The 24,616-nt window shown below is 48.3% G+C and overlaps 1 protein-coding gene across 7 annotated transcripts; it reads right to left on the bottom strand.

The window, feature by feature from the left end:
- Positions 1-2,607: 2,607 nt before the first annotated feature.
- Positions 2,608-22,782, bottom strand: ZNF605 (zinc finger protein 605). 7 transcript variants are annotated; one of them, XM_060118932.1, is made up of 9 exons: positions 22,712-22,762; positions 18,564-18,663; positions 18,336-18,462; positions 16,737-16,799; positions 16,162-16,329; positions 14,494-14,669; positions 11,652-11,772; positions 11,331-11,423; positions 2,608-7,893 (listed from the first exon to the last, which is right to left on the bottom strand). In XM_060118932.1, exons 7-9 carry the CDS (start codon positions 11,683-11,685, stop codon positions 6,098-6,100), a joined length of 1,923 nt encoding a protein of 640 aa, XP_059974915.1. In that variant the 5' UTR covers positions 11,686-11,772; positions 14,494-14,669; positions 16,162-16,329; positions 16,737-16,799; positions 18,336-18,462; positions 18,564-18,663; positions 22,712-22,762; the 3' UTR covers positions 2,608-6,097. The 7 variants fall into 7 exon arrangements, with proteins under 7 accessions (XP_059974915.1, XP_059974908.1, XP_059974909.1 ...); XM_060118925.1 differs by lacking the exon at positions 14,494-14,669; XM_060118926.1 differs by lacking the exons at positions 14,494-14,669; positions 22,712-22,762 and adding an exon at positions 22,516-22,675.
- Positions 22,783-24,616: the final 1,834 nt, after the last annotated feature.

Here is a 24,616-nt window from a genome sequence, read left to right as displayed (position 1 = left end):
ACTCTTTTGATTGCAAGAGACAGAATGCAACTAAAACAGAAGATTAGGAAACAGAGAATTTGAGAGTGTAGATACCTCAGGGACGAGTGGGTCCAGACCTCAAATGACATCACTGGGACCTTCCCTAGTCATGTCTCTGCTTCATTTTAAGTCTAGAACCCTCCACTCCAGCTGAAGATCGAGTTCTCCAGGTAGGGAGGATGCACAAGAGCAGCTCCACCCTCCAAGGGAGGCCACCGCTTGGCACCCGTTTATAGGGTCTTGGTAAATACAACTTCTTGACTCACATGCACAAAACCTGGGCCGTCACTGGCCGACGGGATAGAATATGGCTGCGGCCAGGCAGGCCAGAGCAGTGCATTTGCAGTGAGGAGCGGGGGCCAGGATTCCGGCCCCCAGCACAGGATGAATGGACTGACTGGCCCGACACCGCAAGACCACATAACCCCATTTTAGTTGTACAGATTGGAAATTGGAGCTCAAAAAAGTTTAATTTGTCAAAAACTATGCAATAGTAAAATGGCTAATAATGCAAATGAGGTATGCCTTTTGTGATCCTAATTTTTTCAGACTCTCAGTCTTCCCAGCTTTAGTTTGTGACAAATGCCGGTAAGGATTTTGAGATATCTAAAGAAATTAGCTGATTTATACAGTGACGAAAACAGCATAATTACCAGCAGTGTAACAAAGAGCACTTCATTTCTAGGGAGATAGAGGGGTTCAAACCCAGCCCTGCCACCTGGTGGGACCCTGGTACCAAAGTAGCTTAGAGTGAGCGTGGAGCTAAACACTAAGCAAGCAAACAGTAAGGGAAACACGGGAAGCGCCAGGCACAGAGCTCACCTGCCACCAGCACTGCACTGACCACGCCCGGGGACTTCTCATTCCTTCCACCGGGGAGCCTCTCAACAAGGCGAACTCGCAAGACTTAACACCCACACTCAGGCATGAGTCAAAGATGGGACCTGATTGACGCTAGTGGCCATCAAGGCAGGACAGGAGCCGAGGACTGTCGTCTCTCACAGGGACAGCCCGGACGTGGGGTGTGGGATCGAGGCCTGGCTGGGCCCGCTCTGGCAGCATTGCCCGTGTTTCGTGGGGACATGGATTTGGTGTCTGACGGCGTTTCCAACATGACCTGTCTACGGCCCTACCCAGACCCTCCGCTTCAGAAGGCACAGGGCAGGTGTGGGTAAACCGTCTTAGACTCTGTGTCTTATCTCTATTTTTCTTGAAAGTTATGCTCTTGGTAGAGCTAAGCTGTGAGTACCCTACTCTTTTAAACCTCAGAGGATTAGGGGTTAATCCCCTTCCCCCATCTTTTTGTGAGTCTGAGCTTGATGTGTTTTATAATGAATGATTTTAACGACTCTAGAGCTTTGAGAACTTCAAATTACAAATGTCACCTCACTTGTGTTTCTCTCATCTCACCAGTGACTGCTCCATAGCTACATTCTCTTTGCTGGGCACCTTTAATGATTTAGGTATTGTTAAATACCTAAATATAATGACTTAGGTATCGTTAAATACCTAAATAAAATGATTTAGGTATTTAGGTATTAAATAAATTTGGTGTTCCTGGTTTATTTCATCTTAGCATTCTGAAAGAGTCTCAATGACAAGATGTCAAGACTACCCAGATGAATTGTGTAATAACTGTGAAACAAGTTGTAAAGAGCCCACAAAGAAAATACAGAATACATGGTATCACTAAATCTGCAGATTTGGCCCCAGAACAAATCCACTACTAAGGTCAGTTGATGTGGTGATGGGGTGTGTGGTGTTGGGAGGGAACTGTGCTGTGTGGAAGAAAAGCTTTACTTTAACTTAGTTAAATTTCATTCTTTTGAGCTGATCATGACACGTTACATTGCCTGCTTCTAAGTTGCAGACAGACATCAGGAGGTAAATGAAATTTTCTAAGATAATCAGAGTGAGGATGGCTTTTCCCTTCACCATGTGGCAAATAAGGGGCCAGGGGAGAATTCCGATGGTGGAAACCACTTTACATCATAACAGAATACAGAGAAACCATTACAGGTAACTGTCACAATGCTCTTTTCCAATTATGCCCAAACCTCAAAAGATTTATTTCATTCACTAGCTATTTCCATAAAGACAGGACCAGAGTGATACACAAGTTTATTAACACAATCTGCATTGTGAACAGTACCTCCTGGGGTTATATGAAATGGAAAACCTGCAGAAAGAGCTTCTTCAAAATGCAGATTGAAATGCAAATCCAACTGTTAGAGAAAATACCGCTGTGTAGCCTGATGGCAATTATTTCCCTTCAAATGAGGTTTGCCTGTCAGCAGGAGAGAAAGACTGGGTGAGAGGGGATGTCTGATAAATGACAGGGGAGTGTGCTCCACACCAGGCCTCTCTAACAGTCTACTTCCACCTAATTTATTAGGCTTCATGAGGTTATACCTGAAGCACCTCTGTTTTAATCTTAGAAAAGCTGATATTCAATTTGGCATGGTGTTTGTGATGGGAACTGGCGTGGAGCCTTTGAAGAGCTTCTCTGGGGTGATTCTGACTCCTGAGATGGGAAATCTTGTCTACAGGTGACAGACTACGTGAATTATAATAAAAACAGCAGAATACTGAATAAGAGTATTTTAATTGCGCAGCACAAGTTTTTAAACTGAGAGTACACGAAGTACAGTACATCATTCCTTTCTTTCTTCACTCAGTAATGGGCTACCTTTTTCTTGTCTGTACACATTTAACATAAATAACAACGCTTTCTTGTAAGGTGTTCAGCTAACCCAGAGGCAGCATAAAGACCTCATAAACATTTCGGTTTCTATCAGTGAAGAAAGTCTAGTAATAACTGCAAGGCCACCGGCATATGGAGCAGATGGTAATGATCTCCAGAGCCATTTATGTTTGCAGAAAAACAACAAAAAACACAAAAAACTGTTATAATTTCTACTGAATTATTAAAACACAAAGAGAAAACACTGATGTTGAGTGTGAAAAATCTTTTTTTTTTTGCGATACGCGGGCCTCTCACTGCTGTGGCCTCTCCCGTTGCGGAGCACAGGCTCCGGACGTGCGGGCTCAGCGGCCATGGCTCACGGGTCTAGCCGCTCCGTGGCATGTGGGATCTTCCCGGACCGGGGCACGAACCCGTGTCCCCTGCATCGGCAGGCGGACTCTCAACCACTGCGCCACCAGGGAAGCCCAGAGTGTGAGAAATCTTGACAGATGTCAGTCTATGCCCCGTGGACCAGGAACTGATACACAAAATTTGGGCAAATGTTCATCATTTAACACATCACAGAAAACAAATGTTACACTCAAATTATTAACTCAGGAACATTTAATAAAGGGACTATTTACAGATTTGTGTTCACAATTAAGAAAACCAACCAGGAGGGATGGTGAAGCCCCCAGAAGCAGTTAACACCCTTACATCTGACGACCAGGGAGCTGCAGCCATCTGGGTGTCTGTAGACCAGCAGGAGGGAGGAGGGCTGACACATACCTCCCTGTGTGAACCTGAGCAGAAACCCTAGGAAGCAGTCGTGCACTTCCTCTGGGCATGCAGAGCAGAAAAAGGAGAATGGGTGTGGAGACGTGCACAGATCCATAACACAGACAGCTTCCATCGTGCAGTTGCTACAAACACAAGTCATCCCGAGCCCCTGTCTCAGACAACACGGTCTATTCAACTATTTTTAAAGATTCACACTTAAGTGCTATCGTAGTCATACACTTTACTTCTAAATAGATCATAACCCCAAGTATGTTGTCATTACTTTGGTTTTAAGCAGTCCATTAACTTTTTGAAACATTTTTAAATGAGAAAAAAAATCTTTCATATTCACCCACACATTCACCATTTCCAGAATGTTCTTTTCTTGCTGTCCCCAAATTTCCTTCAGTGTTTCCTTATGGCAGGAACTCTCTCTGATTTTGTTTCTTTGAAGTCTTTTTTGCTTTCACTTTTGGAAGATGATTTTGACAGGCAACCGAACTCCAGGTTGCAGGGGTTTCTTTTTTTTTTTTTTTTTTTTGCGGTACGCAGGGCTCTTACTGTTGTGGCCTCTCCCGTTGCGGAGCACAGGCTCCGGACGCGCAGGCTCAGCAGCCATGGCTCACGGGTCCAGCCGCTCCGCGGCATGTGGGATCTTCCCAGACCAGGGCACGAACCCGTGTCCCCTGCATCGGCAGGCGGACTCTTAACCACTGCGCCACCAGGGAAGCCCAGAGGTTTCTTTTTTATCTTTCATAATTTAATGATGTCACTGTGCTGTCTTCTAGTTTGCATAGTTTCTGACCAGAAGTATGTTGTTATTCTTTGCTCTGTGAACGTGTTGTGTCTTTTTCTTCAGGCATTTTACAATCGTTCTCCTTAACACTGGTTTTCATCAATTTGACAATGATGTCCATTGGCATCTTTATGTTTCTTATGTGTTGGGTCCTTTGAGCTTATTGAACATGTGGAGTTATACTTTTCATCATATGTGGATATTTTTCAGCCATTGTTTATCCAAATCCCTTTTCTCCCTCCTCTTTCTGGACCTCCCATTCCATGTATGTTATGCCACAGTAACTAATTCCCTGTTCTTTCCCCCCCGTCTTTTTCTCTCTGTGTGTATCATTCACCTGGATAATTTTTATACTTACTGTTCAAATTCATTGTTTTCCTTCTTCTATGTCTAATATGTTCTTAATTCCATCCAGTTTTTTTTAAATTTACAGATGTTGTTTTCATCCTGAGAAGTTCCATTTGAGCTTTTAAAAATGTATCTTCCACTCATGTGTCGTCAAATTCATGTTTTCCTCTACTTTATACTTACAATAGCTATTTGAACATCCTTGTCTACTAATTCCAATCACTTCAGTCTTTTCTCTTTCTACTGCCTGATTTTCCTCCTGTTACAAGTCATATGTTCCTGCCCCTTGGCATGCCAGGTAAGTGTTTTGACGTCAGTCACTGTGGGTAGAGTAGCTTTTAATCTAGGTTTAGTTGCCCTCCCCACCAAGACAATATTGTTCTGGGAACTCTCTTGATGCTCATGTGCTTTCGTGTGGCTGGTGGGAACGTGAACTGTCCCCACCTGCGCTGAGCTCCAGGGCTCGCCCAGCTCACTGCTCTCCAGTGCTGCTCTCCTGGTCTCAGCTTCCTTCCACACACGTGTGAATCAGCACTAAAGCCCAAAGACTCAAGGGGGGACTCACTGCGGATTTCTGCTGGCCATCTCTGGGAAGCTCCTTCCTATCCAGCACTTTTCCCTGCAAATTCTAGCCACCAGGGCTCCCCAGGTGCCAACTCGGCAACTCTCTTCAGTCCAGCAGGACCACGTTCATTCCCCTCCCTGACCTGCAGCCTGGACACTGCCCCCAGGGCCTAGGCTGGGCAGTCGTGGGGCTCTCCTCACCATGTCCACCTCCTGCCAGGGATCAGAAACCTGTGTTTGACATATGTCTAAAAACCACTATTTCATAAATGGTACGGTTTCTAGCTGCTTAAGGCAGGAGAGTTTATCTGGTTCTTCCTATAGCACCATAGCAGAAAGCAGAAGTCTTCACACATAAAACACAGCTACCACTTTAAAATGCCTATTTTCTTATAATAATTTATATATAATGTACACATCTTCCTTTTAGAATTATTTTAATAGGATCATGCTTATCAAATTCTTCAAGTTATTAGAACTACTCCTCTGCATGAGATCTCTGATATATAATACTCAGTATTTCCTTTGTGTATGTATTCTCTAGTGTACTCTGAGTTACCCTTTCCCGGTGAAATCTTTCACTTACTTGTTATAACAATTGAGTTTTTCTCCTGTTTAGGTCTTCTAAATATTTAACAGGCTGTCACTTTTGACTGAAAGGTCTGTACTTATCACAATACTGCTAAGACTTCCACACTGAGGAGCCATCAATATGTAATAAGTTTTGTTTTCTGGGAGAAGGCTTTCCTATATTGCCTACTTAAAAAAAGTTCTCTTTCTGAATTCTGTATGGTGAGACAGTCACTGCAGTGACAGGGTGTCTCTCCTGTACATGTCCTTGGAGTGTGAGGGGCCTGACACCTGATGGCAGACTCCCCATACTCACCGCACTCACCCCGTGTCTACAGCATATGACTTCTCTGATGTATCAGGAGCTGTGCCTTCCTGTGGAAGGTTGTCCCACATTCACTGCATCTATAGCATTTATCTCCTGTATGGATCCTTTGATGCCTCATAAGGTGCGACTTTCTAGTGAAAGATTTCCCACATTCCCCACATTTATAGGGTCTCTCTCCTGTATGAATCCTCTGATGTATAATGAGCTGCGCCTTCTCAAAGAAAGCTTTTGTACAATCACTGCATCCATAGGTCTTCTCTCCTGTATGATTTCTCTGATGCTTAATGAGCTGTACTTTCTGAACAAATGCCTTCCCACACTCACTGCATTCATAGGGTTTCTCCCCTGTATGAATTCTCTGATGCCTAAGAAGCTGTGGCTTCCAGGCAAAAGCTTTTCTACACTCACTACATTCGAAGGGTTTCTCTCCAGTGTGGGTTCTCTGATGGTGAATGAGGCTTGACTTCTCACTGAAGGCTTTCCCACACTCGCTGCACTCATAGGGTTTCTCCCCTGTGTGTGTCCTCTGATGAGATACCAGGCTGGACTTTTGGGTGAAGGCTTTCCCACAGGCACCGCATTCGTAAGGTTTCTCTCCGGTGTGAGTTCTCTGATGTGTCAGGAGCTGTGACTTCCCAAAGAAGGTTTTTCCACATTCAACACATCCATAGGGTTTTTCTCCTAAATGAGCTTTCTGATGTCTAATTAGTTCTGACTTCTTAAAGAAGGCTTCTTCACAGTTCCTGCACTGATAGTTCTTCTCTCCTGTGTGAGTCATTTGATGTTTGACAAGTTGCGGTTTCCTGATGAAGGCTTCACCACATTCACTGCATTCATAGGGCTTCTCTCCTGTGTGGATCCTCTGATGCCTAATGAGGAGTGAGTTCCTGCTGAAGGCTTTTTTACACTCACTACATGCATATGGTTTCTTCCCTGTATGAACCCTCTGATGAGTAATAAGCTGCGACTTCCAAAAGAAGGCTTTTCCGCAATCACTACATTTGTAGGGCTTCTCCCCTGTGTGTGTCCTCTGATGTGTAATGAGCCTTATTTTCTGGGAGAAGGCCTTCCCACAGTCATTGCAGCCATAGGGCTTCTCTACTGTGTGGGTTCTCTGATGCCTTTGAAGCTGTGACTTCCTGCTAAAGGACTTCCCACAGTCACTGCAGCCATAGGGCTTCTCTCCTGTATGAGTTCTCCGATGTAAAACGAGCAGTGACTTCCTGCTGAAAGCTTTTTGACATTCACCACACCCGTATGGCTTTTCTCCTGAATGAGTCCTTTGATGAATTGTGAGTAATGACTTCTGGGCGAAGGCTTTCCCACAGTCACGGCATCCATAGGGCTTCTCTCCTGTATGAGTTCTCTGATGTATAATGAGCTGTGACTTTTTGTTAAAAACCTTACCACATTCCATGCATAAACAGACTCCTGTATGTGCTATTTGGTTTGTAATGAGCCCTGGCTCTTTACTGCTGACTTTTCTACATTTACTGAAATCAGAGTATTTTATTCCACCATGGGTTTTGTCAGGCTTGATACAGAATAGTAATTTCTTATTAAGCTCATCAAGTTTTTTTCTTTCACAGTTACTTTTTGGAATAAGAAAATCAAAAGGATGTTTCAAACTTTTTTCACCTGTGCCACATTTATGGGATCTCATTCCTAAATGATCAAAGTTAATGCCTGAATGAAACATTTTCCCAAAGACGTCATATTCATGGCCTCTCTCCATACTTTTAAGCTTGTCTTGATTATCCTGGTGCCACATTTTGAGATTATTATCTAGCCAGACTTCTTCTAAAAAGGAAAAAATGAACCATACTGTGTAAATTTCCCCAATGATTATGCTTATTGAATAAGTCTTCTGAAATGGAGCCTAAGATCCCAGTCCATCAAAAAAAAAATTCTCCCAAATACAATGTCTACTTATTAGGCATTGAACATTTTAATAGAAATGAAAACAGATTTTGAAATTACAAATGTTTATAAACACAACTTTCAAATAAGGAAAGATGAAATATACGCAAGTGATCATGATGAGGTAAAAGAGACAAGCAATTTCTGGGGGTGGTTAATGCACTCATTCCACAATAACCTACTGATCATCTACTGTGTGCTCAGATGCTGTGAGTAGCAGAAATCAGGGAGGAAGGCAGGTAAGTACCCCCATCAGAGAAGGCTGAGAATCACAGTACACAGAAGAGCAAGATTAGTACACAGTGCTGAACGTCAGGCAGGAAGAAACACTGAATATGATGCACAGCAAATGCAGGATATCAACTTCATGTCGGAAAGATGAGGTACGTTAGTTTGCTGTACTACTGGTACATTAAAAAAAAAATTCTCATTCAAGGTCCTCACCCAAATCACTGATATCAGTAATTTTACCATCATGAGAGTTACTTTTGGAATTTTCCAAGAGTTCTCCAGAGCTCAGCATCAACACTTGTATTTAGGTTTTTGACATTTTAGTTGAATTGATCATCTATATATTGCATCTGTATATGATGGAAATTATTCTAAACCACAAATATTCTTTGCATATCATTAGGATAGATTTTTTTTACCCTGTAAGTACAATTATTTGTGATCTCCACAATATGACCATTTATTGAGTATTTTAAAATGATATTTTAAAGGTTTGTTTAGTTCATGATATTCTTTACTAGGAATTGTGAGGTAATACTCCCAAGATGAAAGATATGGCAAGATCTCAGATGTAAGGCTATCAGTCCTTTTCTGCAGGATAATTTTTTCTTGGGGGGAAAAAAAGCCATATCTAACTCTCAGACATACCAGAATTTCAGAGGAAGAACCAACTAGAGCCCAAAATGGAGGAGAACAAAGGATTCAACGATCCGAGCTTCAGTGAGTGTGGATGATAATGCTATTCGTGGATATTTTAAAGACTAGAGAGAGAAGTTAGGGGGTTAAAAACAAAGTCGTCTGTAGACACAGAAGTGTGAGATCCACCTGGATAGTTTACAAAAAATTGTTTCAGGAAATGTTAAAGAAAAATTACAAATTTTAATTCAAATCAAATCAGGAAATAAGATTAAGATATATATCCAAATTAATAAGTTAAATGATATAAAACAATATTGAAGTTAAACTGTACCAAAAAATCTTTAAGAAATTTTTAAAAAGTCTTGTCACTTTGGCAAACACATGGACCGGGTTTCACTGGTGCCACCACAGGTGCGGGTACACGTGTGTTTCCCCGTCTCTGTTTCCATTACACTCTTGTCCTTTCTGCCTTCATTTCACCCTACTTTCAATTGATATTCCCACTTCTAGGCTTGCTCCTTCCCAACTCTAGTCTCCACACAGCAACATGTAATATTTAGAAAATGTACTCAGGCCTTTTAACCCTTTGCTTAGAAACCTTTGATAAACCCAGACGTTTATCATGGCTTCTGCACCGCTGTGTGCCGGCTCCTTCCAGCCCCCACTCCCTCTCGCAACACTGGGCTCCTCCCCGTCCCAGACCCCAAAGGCCTTTTCCTGCTGCAGGCCCTTTGCATGTGCTCTCCCTGCCCAGCTTCCAGCATTCCTGGCTCACATCATTTTAAGGCCACACTACCAAACACCCTGTTTATTCCCTTCATAGCATGTATCAAATAGGTAATCACCTTGCTTCTGTCTCTCGCACTAGAATGTAAACCCTGAGGGCAGGGAACAGGTTTGTGTTTTTCACTGAGGTACCCCCGCTACATAGCGCATAACCAGCCCTCAATATGTGTAGGATAAATACTCTTCACTTGTCATTAAACTTCTAAAGCAATTCCTTTCTATATAGTTAATCTTGACAATTAATTTTGCATTTTGACAAAAATGCTTCATGTTCAAACACTGAATTAGTTTTATATTTTCTTCTAAATTAAAATTCTCTGGTCCTGCAAGGTTATTTCATGACTCATATTTTATCTCAACTCCTCTCATTCCACAAAAATAGCAGTGGTTCTAAATTAATGGGGGAACATAAAGTCTATCTTGACAGCTTTTCCAAACTATACACATCCAGTCCTAATAATTCGTGTGAATGGTGCCTAGACATCTGTAATTTGAAATATTTTCTAAGGTAAGCTGATACACTTACTTAGACGAAAACCTTTGTACTAAAGAAATATTTGATAAATAAGAAAGCTCCTGCCATACCTGGCCTCACAACAACCAATTAATGAAGTATTTAGTAATTACACAGCATAAATTCCATAGAGAACAGAGAAGAGTAAGTTACTCACCATCTTTCTATGTGGGAAAAAACCTTAAGACCTAATTGGTTAAGGAATTACAGATAATGTGTGATCACACCGGGTTCCTACAATACTGCTCAGTGGGTAGAGATTTCAGAAAAGGCTGGGAGTCAGGGAACACTCCCTGGAGGTGGAAAAAGAGCTTGAAGTGAAGAAGGGGAGGGTGTCTAAATGGGAAAGTGTAGGACAACCAAAGGCCCACATGCAGAGAAACAAACGTGAAAGACACGAGGAAAGAACTACTTTGAGTGGCGTCAACCAGGACCTCTGGGCACAGGAAAAACTGCAGAGATAAGATGCTGCCACACTGTGAGGGTCTTCAACACAAATGGCGTTAAAGTATCACAGAGCAGGTCTTAAACCCAGCAGACTATTTGAAGGGATAAATGAGAAGCTTTATAAGCTGAATACCAAAGGCACCAGAAAGAAGCCCTGGACGCTGACCCTGAAGTTCTTATCTGCAGGGAGGCCGGAAGAGTGCTTAAGGCGTTAGACTTTTCTCCTGGATCCATGGACTCACCTGCTACTCTATGTGGGTTTGAAATAGAAATCTGACCAATTAGGGAGAGAAAAGAAAAATAATAAAGGAAACTCAAAGGTAATCAGTGTCACCTCAAACAGGAAAAAACTATGAATTCTTAAAGAGGAGGAAGGAAGCCCACCTGTACAGGTGGGACTGGGGAAGCTAGCAGAAGGGGCGTATCCAAGAAGGCAGGTCCTAAATGACTGTGCTGCCGGGTACGAAGACAGGGCACACTTCATCACCAGCTCCGCCAAAGGGGACGCATCCTGACATGGAGACCAGGACGGAGAGCACGTGAAAAGTCAGGAAGGACTTGTGTCACTAGTCCTGAGTCAACTGCAAGGATGGAGGAACTTGAAACACGGTTTTACAGATAACATTTCAAAAGTACCAACCTGTCATCAAAACCCGAGACCTAACTTTCACTATCTGCCATATACCTGATTATTTCTCACCTGGAAAGTTCTGACTTAGGATTTCTTCACCTAATATCCACGGCTCTTCTTGCTCCAGTTTGAAAATCGCCTCAGGTTTGATCATTTGATAACCTGTCAATTGGAAACACAGAGAGTCCCAACTGCTTGGGCTGAGGGACTCTTAAATATAAAGATTTCACTACAGAGGCTAAAAAACAAAACAAGCAAATAAAAACCTTTCAACTGGGTGTAGCAATCAAAAAATCTTTTTGACATCTGAAACTTAAACCTGAAATCCGTAATATCTTAGGGGTCCCACAGTTGCTGGGTGTACCCTGTGTCACACAAGAATGTTCTTACCCAAGAAAACTAGATTGCTATAGTTCTCCAACATCACATCCCTGTACAAGGTCTTCTGAGTAGGATTAAGCAGCTGCCACTCCTCCAACGTGAAGTCCACAGCCACATCCTCAAATGATATCTAAAAAAGCATAATCCCTGTTAAATCGGAAGTCCTTCTCTTTGTTGCATACAGGCTTTCTTCTCTACAGTGACAGGTGGCCTCCGAGTTGGCCCCATGATCTCCAACTCCTGGGATTCATGCTTTCGTTTAATCCCCACCATCCTGACCATGGGCTGGACTTACTGACTCACTTCCACCGAATGGAACAGGGTAGAAGTGCTGGATCAGGTGTAAGAGAATGTGACTTCCACGTTGGGAACCCTCTCCTGCTCTCCCTGGGCCAAATGGCGAGGCAGCCCTGTGCACAAGCCCACGTGGCAAAGACCCGAGGCCTGCCAACACCCACATGAGTGAGCTTGGAGGGGGTCACCTCCCTACCGCCCCGTGAGATGACCACAGCCCTTCTCAACATCCTGATGACAGGGTCGTGTGAGACCCTCCACCAGAACCAAATGGGTGAGCAGCTGTCAGACTCATAACTCACAGAAACTGAGATACATGTTTGTGTTTTCAGCCACTGAGGTTTGGGGTAATTTGTTACACAGCAACGGATAAGTAATATAATATCCTAGTCGTGCATTATACTCTGAGAGGAAAACGAAAATGTTATTAAAATATTCATCATTATGAATTCATTCACCTATCCACCCATCTACCCATAGAATAAGAAGTTGGAATAGGCTGTCTTTAAACAAGCAGTGTTTCTCAAAGAAGGTGCCACTGGTATCTGGGCAAAGGACAAGACACCACAGAGACCGATACTGTCCCAGGCTGGGCCCACGTACGTGTGCTGCAGTGTCATCAGAAGGTGCCCAAACAGCGCGGAAAGCTGTCCTGCCTTCCAGACGCTGGACAAGACCCAAATCACTGCCCAGGGATAGGCTCCCGTGCCAGCGGGCCAGGATGCTCTCAATATGTGGACCTCACTGGTCCTCTGGTCCCAACCAGAGGGTTTCACTGGACGCTGACACTTTCTTGGGGTCTGGTCTGGCCATCCTCATGGGCTCCCCAGGCACGGGTCACACTCTCCAGGCCCTACCTGACCACATTTACTTCCTGTTCGAATTCACTGCATCTGATAATAGCCCCGTATTTGCAGAGGGGCTGAGTGAGCGTTTTAATGGACAGTTTGAGGACAGGCTTAAGGGGCTGACAGGAAGGCTCATGGCGACCCCAGCCTGGAGCACAGAGCTCAGAAGGGAGCGGCCCTTCGCACGGTGCCGGGGCCCAGCCAGGCTGCCCCCAGTCACAGCCCTCCTCTCACAGTCACTGACCCGTCATGCTCTGCAGGAGACCCCGCGGGAACCTCCACCCCTACGACCCCGTCCTGAAGACTCAGTGACTGCCAGATCCTGTACACCCACTTTCAAATCTTTTAAAAACTCAGGAGTTTCTGCTAACCAATTCTTAAACACGCTCTCTCTCTCTGGTTAAATTATGTAAAAATATCTGTTCCTCTGTATAGGCACAAAGTGTCTTTCCAGACAAAGGGTCTGGATGAAAACGGAGATGATTTCTTTTAAAGTTTTGATTATTAAATGGGACACACTGATGATGACCAGAGAGAAAAGAAAATAAAGCCCAGCACCAGGGGAGGCACAGGGGAGGGAGAAAGACATTAACGACCTTTGTGTTTTAGACCTGCTCCTGAAAGCTTTCCTTCCTCCTGGAAAAAAAACAAGAAACAAAAGAAAATGACTCCTTGTGCTTCTCTCCGCACCCGTGACCGCTCTGGGTGTAGACTGACGCCTTCCTGCTCGACGGGGCTGCCGCCCAGCAGCACAGGGCGCCTCAGCCCCTGTGCTTCCCACGCAACAGCCCCGATGCCGTCTGCACCCCATGAGGTGGCCGGGCCTGGACAAACAAAATGGCCTGGAACTCAGCGCCCCAGGCAGCCCCTCGAAAACCAAGGACTGACGTAAATTATTCAGACTGGGCAACGGAAAGCCACGCGGGGGCCCTGTTAGCCTAACTGCCTGATGAAAGCATGTGCTGCCTGGAGGCTCTGGGACTGCGTTCCTGGTGTGCACACCCAGCCGCGTGACCCCGCAGTCTCAGCCCTGGCGGGTGTTCAGGCCAGCCTCCGCCTGCTGCCAGAGCTGTGCTATGCGAACCACTGCCTTGTGCCAGGTCACAGTTGTTCACACGGCCACTTGAGAAGCCTCCTGATGTGCTGACACAGGCCTTCCTGATTGGGAAACGGCTGAGACCACATGCAGGCTGGGAGGCTGCCCCGGATGAACTCCCTGGTTCCTGTCTTGGCCCCTCTAGGTCTGACCTGTTCAGGTTCATGATGGGGTTGCCTGTTTCCCACTCAGGTCCTGAAAAATCAAGCGGATGGGCTGAGGAGTCTGGCTCCTGGTTAAAAACCTAAGTGTGAACCTTCAGGTCCAAACACAGGCAGGCCCAAAGGGCTACCCCGCAGGCCTCCTGGGGGACACTGCCCCCCCCCGCCCCCAGACCTGGGGCACAGCCTGCGTGCCATGGCCTCCGAGGGGCCGGTGAGGATCTCGTGTGCCCTGCATCTCTGCCTGAGGCCTTTGGCAGAAGCCTTCCTCAGGTGCCTCTCTAAGAACCCCTGTGGGAGGGGGGGCCTGAGGACACCGTCCGCCTCTGACCCAGTGCCCGGTGCTTTCCACTCCCTCCTCCCCTTCCCCTCCTCCCGGCCCCCAAGTCCATAAATCTGCCGGAGCCTTTTGTTCGGGGCTCCCTGGGCAGCGAACACCTGTGCTGGCTCACCTGACACGGGGCCGGGGCGCTGTTCACGCCTCAGGAAAAGGTAATGGGGAGTCGGTGCCTTCTGCGGCCTCCGGCTCGCACTCGCGCCATCACTCTCGGCTACGGTCACCCTGGCTGCTGCTGTCACCAGCTACTCTGACACCTGGCGGCTCGGCCCTCTCAGCTCTGCTGAGCTCCTGGCACAGAACACAGCAGCGAAGGGGAAAAGCTACAGTGCTGTGCACTGCTTTGAACAACAGGATTTTTCAAAGAAAGGAACAGAGGAAGGAAAAGAGGGAGGAGGTCAGCTAGGTGGATGGGAATTGTTTTGAAAGGTGAAGGGAGGGATTCCCCTGGCGGCGCAGTGGCTAAGAATCCGCCTGCCAATGCAGGGGACACGGGTTTGAGCCCTGGTCTGGGAAGATCCCACATGCCGCGGAGCACCTAAGCCCTTGCACCACAACTACTGAGCCTGTGCTCTAGAGCCCACGAGCCGCAACTACTGAGCCCGTGTGCCACAACTACTGAAGCCTGCGTGCCTAGAGCCCATGCTCCGCAACAAGAGAAGCCACCGCAATGAGAAGCCCGCGCACCGCAACGAAGAGTAGCCCCCGCTCGCTGCAACTAGAGAAAGCCCGCGTGCAGCAACGAAGACCCAATGCAGCCAAAAAATTAATTAATTTAAAAAAACAAAAAGAGAAGAAAAGTGAAGGGACACCGCAGTCGTTTCTTGAGTCAATAATGTTGGGGCGGTGGGGGGAGGGATGAATTAGGAGGTTGGGACTAGCAGATGCAAACTATTATATATAGACTGGATAAACAACAAGGCCCTACTGTAGAGCACAGGGAACTATATCTAATCTCCTGGGATAAACCGTAATGGAAAAGAATATGAAAAACAATGTATATATATTTTTATATATAACTGAACCACTTTGCTGTACAGCAGAAACTAACACCACATTGTAAATCAACTATACATCAAAAAAAAAAGGTCAGAAAAAGGAACTGAAAGCAGATACCCTCCTGTGCAGCTTTTGCCAGCAGAAGCAAAAACAGTTCTACCTAAAATGTATCGAAATTCCAACTGAGAGAATATATATGGGGCCATTTGAAGGTTTTGTAACAATCAGTTGTGCCAGATGATTCAGGTTTCTTCCCTAAACCCAGAGCTCAGGTGGGACGTGGACCCCGGCCTGCTGCCCACTGCTGTGCTCTTTACACCCGCGCCCACCGAGGACCTGCAAGGAACAGCCTCAGAAATACGTTCATCCGTTACAGGGTGCCATCTGCCACGTCATCAACATCAACAGCTAGTAAAATGCTTTCTTTACGGGAAACCATCAGGAGATGTTTGCTCCCACCGAGCAAATGGTCTGCTTTTTGACAGAGGAAACCATGCAACTCTTCCTGTTTCTCTTTCTGTGGCGGCTTCTGGGAACGTGTGAGGAAGCTTGCGGCTCAACTCCAACAGTGCAGGGCCTTACTTCTCTTATGTCTGTGCCCCAACTTCAAGACTTTTGTATGATTCTGTGATCCACCTTGTACTTCTTTTGACATCTTCCTTCCCAAGGTTATATTTTCTCCGGTTACAATTTAAATGTATTTAGACCCTTCTTGTTAGTTGTAGAGATGCCTGTGAGCCTCATCACACCCACAGATAAAACTGCTAGAGGACAAATAACTCACCTGTGACTTGATCATTCTCCCCCGTTCCTGGGAAATCTGCTCTGCTCTGTCCTGATGCTCTGGAAAAAGGCCTCTGGTCAAAGGTCTGTGGACTGGGAATGCACCCCGAGTCCTGAGGCCTCTTCTTTCTTATTTCACATGAGTTTTCGTGCTCCTGAGGGCCATGGCCTGGAGGTGCAGTGGGAATTTTATTTTAGATGATGCAATTCATTTGGGGACCTCAATCTTGGTTCTCTATAGCTGGGAACTCAGACAGGCTGTGTGCGAGCACTGAGAAACAGGATAGAAAGTAAGCTACTGGCATGTGTCAGTCGGGCCGACCGCAGCCAGGCCAGGCCTGCACCGCACACTGGGCTCTGCAGCCTGGCTCCCACCTGGGACTGCCCGATGGGAGCCACCTGCCTCGCCGGTTCAACCGAAGACCCCAGGGGAGCCCCACCACCTCAAAGCACTCTGCAGAGACGGCAGCAAAGTCTGGAAAGACAGTCTTGGCTCACCCACCCTGCAGCACCTTTCCCCGGGGGCACTTAGATGAAGCCACTGGCACAGGTACTACAGAATAAAATGCGACTCACTTCTAGGCAGGACAGGGAACGGGCAATGGCCTGGGGTACTGGCTCTCTACTCCAAAATCAGCCCTGGAGCAAAAGGAAAGCAGAGATCAGAGGAACTAAAAGAAATGGTCAAAAGGAGAGGAGAGACCCCGGGGGAGACGGAGGCCGCGGTGAAGCTGACGCTCGGGTGTGGGTTTCCGGCTGAGCCGGCCGCACTACAGCCCAGAGCAGGTGCAGCAAGAAGAGAGGCCTAAGGAAATCTTTTCCGTTCTTTCTTTCTCAGCTCACATTGGCGCAAATACTGCCTTCCCTTCCCTCGGAAATCAGCAGAACAGCCTAGGCCACGGTAGAAGGCGGCTCAAAATCCTTGCTGAGTTTAGGAATCACAGAAACGGCAAGGGCCCAGCTGCCTTCAGGCACTTACTTGTCTCCCACTGCCCCATGGACCCCAAGGAAACTGCTCCACACCTGCTTCTTCCTAAGGGTCTCTGATCCCTGATCGGAGGAGCTGCTCAGACAAGTGGTGGGTACGGGGCTATCCAGTGGCTCTAAGGTCCACACTGCTGGCCCTGGGGCCCCTTCCCTTCCCTTTACTTCAAAGGCCTGGCCTCAGCCCTTCCCTAATGCAATTATCAGAGTAGGAAAGCAAATAACACCTCTAGGGAGATACAGCTCAGAGCCTGTGAGGGCATATACGAATTAAAAAGAAAAAGACTCCCCAGAACCTTATTCAAAGAGCATTTACTGTAGAAAATCTGTAATTACAAAATCCTTCTCTGCCCCTTTGGGATGTATGTTAATCTTTCCTAAAACTAAGTTTAACAACTCAAGAATGCCTTTCTTAAGGACCTGGGAGCCGTCTTGAAATAATCCAGGAAGGTACACCCCTCTCTCTGGGTCTCTGGGAGGACAGGAGCCTAACCAGCCTGACTTTGGCACCCGGCTCCAAATTGTAAAATCACCCCCCATCATAAAGGTATGACAAGTGTATTCTTCCTTTGGATGAAGGCAAGTAGCTAACACAGTAGCCACCCCCACTACCAGGATGGACTACATGTGACAAATGATCACTTAACTTGAGACCGTGTGTATAACGGGTTGTACATGCCCGGCTACAGAAAAGGGCACGATCTCTTCCTGTCTCTCGCAATGTCTTTAGCAGACTGCCTGAGGTGGGCATCAAATTCTGGTTCAATTTTTATTCAATAATAAAACTGTTCTAAGGGACTTCCCTGGGGGTCCAGTGGTTAAGACTCCATGCTTTCACTGCAGGGGGCACGGGTTCGATCCCTGGTCAGGGAACTAAGAACCTGCATGCCACGCGTGCAGCCAAAAAAAATTTTTTTTAATTAAAAAAAATTAAAAAACAACCACCACCTATTCTTTCTCTTCTACTTTGGTGGAGAAGTCTTCTGGATTGGCAGAGACTGGTTGAAATTATTTCCCCAACGAGCCAAATAACCAAATAAATGAGTACAACCACTACTTTAAAAACTTTTTAAAGATCGCAAACTGTATTACAGAGATCACCTGAGGCAGAATTATCAGAACAGATGGACCAAGGGTTAAGATCAGCACAATCACAAAAAACACGATGTCTTCATGCACACAAATACTTACACTTTCAATGTCTCCACCGCTCATGAACCAGGTCACTTACACCAGCCGGATACTGGATCAGGGCCAAGGACTCCACGGGCTCACAGCAGGGTCACACAGGGATGTGACTTCCTTCATGAGGGTACACCTGAAAGGAAATATCCAAAAATACAGTTGCCGGTAAGCCTGGGGGCACGAGGGACAAACTCCACCTCCCACCCGAGATCTGTCTAGCGCTGCGGTCCACACCTGTGGCTCCTTGTTCTCCCGGCTTGGTCCCCACAGGCTGACAGGCTGAGAGGAAGACCGACATGGTGGATGGCCAGTGGGCACCTTTCCGCAAAGTAAGCTGAGCAAGGAGAGAACATAATAGCTACAGGAGACCTAGAGCAGGAGCCCCTTTTTCTAACAAAGAATGGGGGGAAAGGAGGGAGGTATCCTCAGGGTCCCAGTGCAACGGAGAGAGATGGGTGGACTCGTCCTCCACAAACGAGGGAAGAAACTTATGCCCTGGTGTTAGCAGACTGCCAGGTTTTCCTCCCGGGCAGCTAACAAGAGTGGAGAGAACACTGGCCCCTTTGAGGCCCTTCCTGCCCACCCCTAGAGCTGGGCTGAGGGCTGGAATCAGACTACCTGCTCGGGAGCCCCACACCCTCGGTCAGCAAGGGAAAGAGGAAAGGAAACCCAGGAATGCTGCTCAACGCCAGCCGGACCACGGACCAGCTCCTGGCACCGTCTCTCGAGGGCCTTAAACATTTCCCTCTTCGTCCTGTAGCGAATCGAGGCGGGACACAGGCCAGGGAGGGAGGGCAGGTCCCAATGTTACCCAGGGGCTGAGGATCCTGTGGAGAGTCAAGAACCAGCCCATCTAGGCAGACAGGCTGGATCTTGAAATTTGACCTGAAACAGCGGCAGAGGGCAGAGCGAGGGCGTCCAGGGCAGGAAGAACTCTACAAGCGGGAACGGAGCCGGCACGCGTTCTGCCCACGCGTGGGGGGCGGCACACACAAAGGTCAGGTTCCCCGAGTGAAACCGGACTCTCCTGAGACCAGAGCAAAGAGTGTGGTGCATGGGAGCAGGTCTGTCACGAAAAACATCCTGGGAGAGCAGAGAGCGACACCCAAAGGAGAAGCGCCTCTTCCCGAGACGCGCAGGGAGCTCCCTGGGGCTCCCGGGCACGGGCAGGTCCCGGTGGTCTAGGAGGCCCAGTGAAAAGGGAGCCCAGAGTCACTGCTTTCCAAACCCGAGGTCCCCTGAGACACAGGCCCACCTGCCCTGGAAGCTTCTATCTTGTCTGGACCCCTTTTGGATTGATGCATAGGAGACCTTCTGTAGCTTCTCCTCTGGAAAAGGGGACGTGCCAACTGTACTAACACCCCGAACAGTCACCCTGCTTCCTCCCCCAGGACCCCAACATACTCCTGCACTGTGCCCTCACGTCCACGTCGGGTCCCACTCACACACTGATGCAGACCTAGACACACACTCACAGTCTCATTTATGGGCCAGGAAAGCAGCAATTTGCTGAAGGCCTCTTACTACCAGGCCCTGTTCTGGGCACGTGGGAGAGACCACTAAACAGGACAGAAAGTCCCTGCCCTCTAGGATGGGAAACAGACACACAAGTAAGTATAATAATTTCAGACTGTGAGAGTGCTCAGAAGAAACTTCAGATGTGCCAGAGGAGTGGGTGGGTGGAGGGCACTCCTTGCAGATGACTTTTAGCTGAGCTCTGAGGAGGAGGGGCTGGCCCTGGAAGGCTACAGGCCAGCCACGCCCGGCAAGGAGCATCCCACACAAAGGGCTGGAGCAAGGGGGAGGACTCCTAGCCGGTGGGGTCTCTGAGCACTTTTAAACAAGGAAATATTCAAGTAAAAGGAGCCATCACTGACCAACGCAGCCGTGTGCACGCTGGGTGAGACGGGCCAACGAACAAAGGACAAGGCGGTTACTGAGCAGAAGTCATGACGTTGAGTCTTGCCTGAGCCAACGCAGGACTCACCCAAACCCCAGAACACCACCCTTAGAGGCCCCGCAATCACCAACACGCAAAGGCCCTCAAATTCGGTTCCAAAGACCGCCTCAATCACACTGACTGACCCCCCGAGAACCCCCAGCCCCCAGACCACTGGACACACGAGTCTCCAGGACACACAAGCATTGACTCCATAAACCCCATGTGCCCGACGCCCCCAAGGGGGCCTGGGCCGTCAGTTACACACACTGTGAGTCCCCATCGGCTCCTCTAGCAAGGCCCCCCCATCACCAACCACCAGTGACAAAAACAATCCACAGAAGTGCGTGAATCAATGAACCCGAAAGTCTCTCCACAGCCAACCCATGATCAGACACCCACAGAACCCCTGACTCCCGGTCACGGCGGGCTCTCCGTCACTCAGCCCTGCGCACCAGCCACAGGCCTCCCTACGGGCCACCTGGTTGATTACGACCCCAGAGCCCTCTGACATCCACAGGCTTCTCAATGCCAAGGCCAAGAAACCCCCTCACTGGCTCCTCCAGACACCACTCGATAACCTCCACGGTCTATCCACTGACTAGACACTGAGTCAGTGGAACCCCAAATGCTGAGTCCCAAAGGACCCCCAGAGAACTCCAACCCCTCCCTCTCGCGGTGCCCACCCACTCACCTTCACAGAGCCCGTCACCACCCGCCCCCTGAACCAGGCCCTCATCACACGGGGCTGCCAGCCACTCACCTCCAGATACCCACTCTCCAGTCCACGCCGTGCTCACCCACCACTCAGACGCCCTCAGAGCTCATCACCCTGCGAGGGCCCCCAGCTCCGCACAAACACCCCCGGCCCCTCCAATGGCGCCAATTACCACCCCCCACTTCCCCCTCACAGCCCCCAACAGGCCGCCTGTCAACCTGTGTGCAGACCCCTGCCACTGACACGCGGCCTCCGACCTGATGCTTCAGCCACAAGATCCCCAAACACGGGCCGCCCCGGTCACTGCCCTCCACCGAAAAAGCTACCATCGAAAGGTCAAGTCAAACCAAACGCAGACGTAGCAAAGAAATGTTTTACTCCGAGGATTTATTCTTGGAGCGGGGGAGGGGTGCTGGAAGAGGAAGGACGCTGCGGCCCTAAGAGGCACAGCATCTCTGCAGAGTGTGGGGAAGCTGGATCAGAGGGCGGGGGACCAGACGGCAGACGACGAGAGGACATCTCACCGGCGGTCGGCCAGTTCTGGGCGCAGTGGCGGGCTGCAAGCTGCTCAAGCCTACGGCCCAGAGTTCAGGGAACTGCGGGAAGGAGAGAAGCTGAACCAAAGTTTGGTTTCTAAGCGTTCTGATCAGTGAGAACAAACAGCTCAGCTAATCACTGATGAGGCAAAAGATGAGAGGGGCTGTGTCATATTTACCTACGGCCTTGTCACGGGTAAACAAGGGCATCATGTGGGAAGGGGGTTCTTTGCAGCCAGCTGCTTCCCGGAACCCGAGAGAGGGGGGGGATCTTCCCAGGAGCACACGGCTCAGGTACAGCCCAACACTGCAGCAACCAGCGGCCCCTCCTGCCGACGAAATCCTCAGTGCAAGCACTCGGGGCCCTCTACATGCCCCCCACGCGCCCACAGAGCCTCGTCGTTCATCCCTTCGCGCCCAGTCGCCAAGCCAAAGGCACGCAAATCGTGGATGGCTAGAGCCTTAGCTATTGCTGCACACAGACCCGAACCCACATCCCCAGGGCACACGCCGGCCCCGCACAGCCCTCCACTCACTCCCGAGGGGAGCCTCTGGGCTCCCTCACTCCCAGGGCCTGCTGCCTCCAGCCCCCGAGGCTAATGTCCCCCCAAAGGCCCCTCCCAGAGGCGCCCACCATCCACTTAATTCCCTCCGCCGGCCTCACAACCGCTCACCCCTCCCTGGCCCCGAATTACTGATTTCCACAGACATTCCACTACCTCGCCCGCCAAGTGTCCCCAGCTTCATCAGCCCCACCGTCTCCCCGCACAGCCCCTCGTCTCCCACCACCACGGAAGGCCCTACCCTGCCCCCCAAATCTCCCTCCTGCTTCCCACATCACTGCCGCCCACACCCGCCCCTCCAGACCCCTGTCCCCCAGGCGTTTCCCCACCGTCGCGCTCCCTCCCGCCTCCCAGCTGCCCGGCCACCCCGCGGCCCCCGCGGCCCCTCCCCTCTGCCGCCCCACGCCCCTCCCCCACAGCGCACCCCCACCTGGACCGGAATCGGCGCCTGCGCGACAGGGCCGTCCTCTCGCGCCTTCCCCGCACCCGGCTCCGGAGCCGGTTCGTGCGCACGCCGGCGTAGCCCCGAGCCGGTCCGCGCCGGGGTCTCAGCGGCCCCGGTCGGACGCGGAGGCCACCGCCAGCCCGCAGCCCCGTCGTCCCGTCCCCGCCCCCCACACCCTTACCCCTTTGGCCCACGGCGCCGAGGCAAACACGGCCGGGCCGCGGGAGTGTCCGCGCAGAACTACGTTTCCCGGAGCCCCGTTCGCTTTAGAACTACACTTCCCAGAGGGCTCCGCGGCGCGCCTCCCTGATGGACAGGGGCGAGGTTTCCTGGTGCCAACCTCTTTGCGGCTGCCTGGGGCTCCCGGTTCAGACGGTGGGATGTAGCCTGCGCTCCCCCCCCACCCCTCAATGTGCTCCAGTTTTGATCATAGAGCAAAGTAACTTTTTTTTGAGTAAAGTAATTTATAAAATCAAAGTCGTAGTATAGGTACGTTTTATCCAGTCCAACAGTACTAACAAAAAGAATGAAAATAAATGAAATGAGGGATTTGGGGAGAAATAAAATGTAATTATGGGAAGAGAAGTAAATTAAGGAATATAAAAGCAGAATATAAAAGGAATTAAAATAGAAAAAACTAAACTTGATAAATCCAATTTTTAAAATAAAATATAAAATCATACTAGAGACTTTTATCAAAAAGTGAGAAGAAACAGCAAAAACAATTGGTAATGAAAAAAGAAAATTAGCCAAAAAGAACAAATTAAAATATCTGTGAAAGAATATTTTGCTCAATTCGCGCTCTTGAGAACCACAACTACTGAGCCTGTGTGCCTACAAGAATCAAGACAGTATGGTACTGGCACAAAAACAGAAATATAGATCAATGGAACAGGATAGAAAGCCCAGAGGTAAACCCACGCACCTATGGTCAACTAATCTAGGACAAAGTAGGCAAGGATATACAATGGAGAAAAGACAGTCTCTTCAATAAGCGGTGCTGGGAAAACTGGAAGCTACATGTTAAAGAATGAAATTAGAACACTCCCTAACACCATACACAAAAATAAACTCGGGCTTCCCTGGTGGCGCAGTGGTTGGGAGTCCGCCTGCTGATGCAGGGGACGTGGGTTCGTGCCCCCAGTCCGGGAGGATCCCACGTGCTGCGGAGCGGCTGGGCCCGTGAGCCATGGCCGCTGGGCCTGTGTGTCTGGAGCCTGTGCTCCGCAGCGGGAGAGGCCACAACAATGAGAGGCCCGCGTACCGCAAAAAAAAAAACAAAAAAACAAACAAACAAAAAAAACCTCAAAATGGATTAGAGACCTAAATGTAAGACTGGACACTGTAAAACTCTTAGAGGAAAATATAGGAAAAACACTCTTTGACACAATTCACAGCAAGATCTTTTTTGACCCACCCTCTAGAGTAATGGAAATAAAAACAAAAATAAACAAATGGGACCTCATGAAACTTAAAAGCTTTTGCACAGCAAAGGAAACTATAAACAAGACGAAAAGATAACCCTCAGAATAGGAGAAAATATTTGCAAGCGAATCAACGGACAAAGGATTAATCTCCAAAATATATAAACAGCTCATGCAGCTCAATATTAAAAAAACAAACAACCCAATCCAAAAGTAGGCAGAAGACCTAAATAGACATTTCTCCAAAGAAGACATACAGATGGCCAAGAGGCACATGAAAAGCTGCTCAACATCACTAATTATTAGAGAAGTGCAAATCAAAACTACAATGAGGTATCACCTCACACCAGTTAGAATGAGCATCATCAGAAAATCTACAAACAACAAATGCTGGAGAGAGTGTGGAGAAAAGGGAACCCTCTTGCACTGTTGGTGGGAATGTAAATTGATACAGCCACTGTGGAGAACAGTATGGAGGGTCCTTAAAAAACTGAAAATCTAATTACCGTATGACCCAGCTATGCCACTACTGGGCATATACCCAGAGAAAACCATAATTCAAAAAGACACATGCACCCCACCCCAATGTTCACTGCAGCACTATTTACGATAGCCAGGTCGTGGAAGCAACCTAAATGACCATCGACAGACGAATGGATCAA

This window comes from Mesoplodon densirostris, chromosome 15, assembly GCF_025265405.1.
Source record: "Mesoplodon densirostris isolate mMesDen1 chromosome 15, mMesDen1 primary haplotype, whole genome shotgun sequence".
Classification (NCBI taxonomy): Eukaryota; Metazoa; Chordata; class Mammalia; order Artiodactyla; family Ziphiidae; genus Mesoplodon; species Mesoplodon densirostris.
This window is presented reverse-complemented; position numbering and strand designations above follow the sequence as displayed.

Coding starts and splice junctions, on each gene's coding strand:
- ZNF605 (XM_060118928.1), bottom strand. Junction 11,424..11,651: donor TAGCAATCTAGTTTTCTTGG/GTAAGAACATTC, acceptor TCCAATTGACAG/GTTATCAAATGATCAAACCT. Junction 7,894..11,330: donor CCTAAGTCAGAACTTTCCAG/GTGAGAAATAAT, acceptor TTTCCTTTTTAG/AAGAAGTCTGGCTAGATAAT.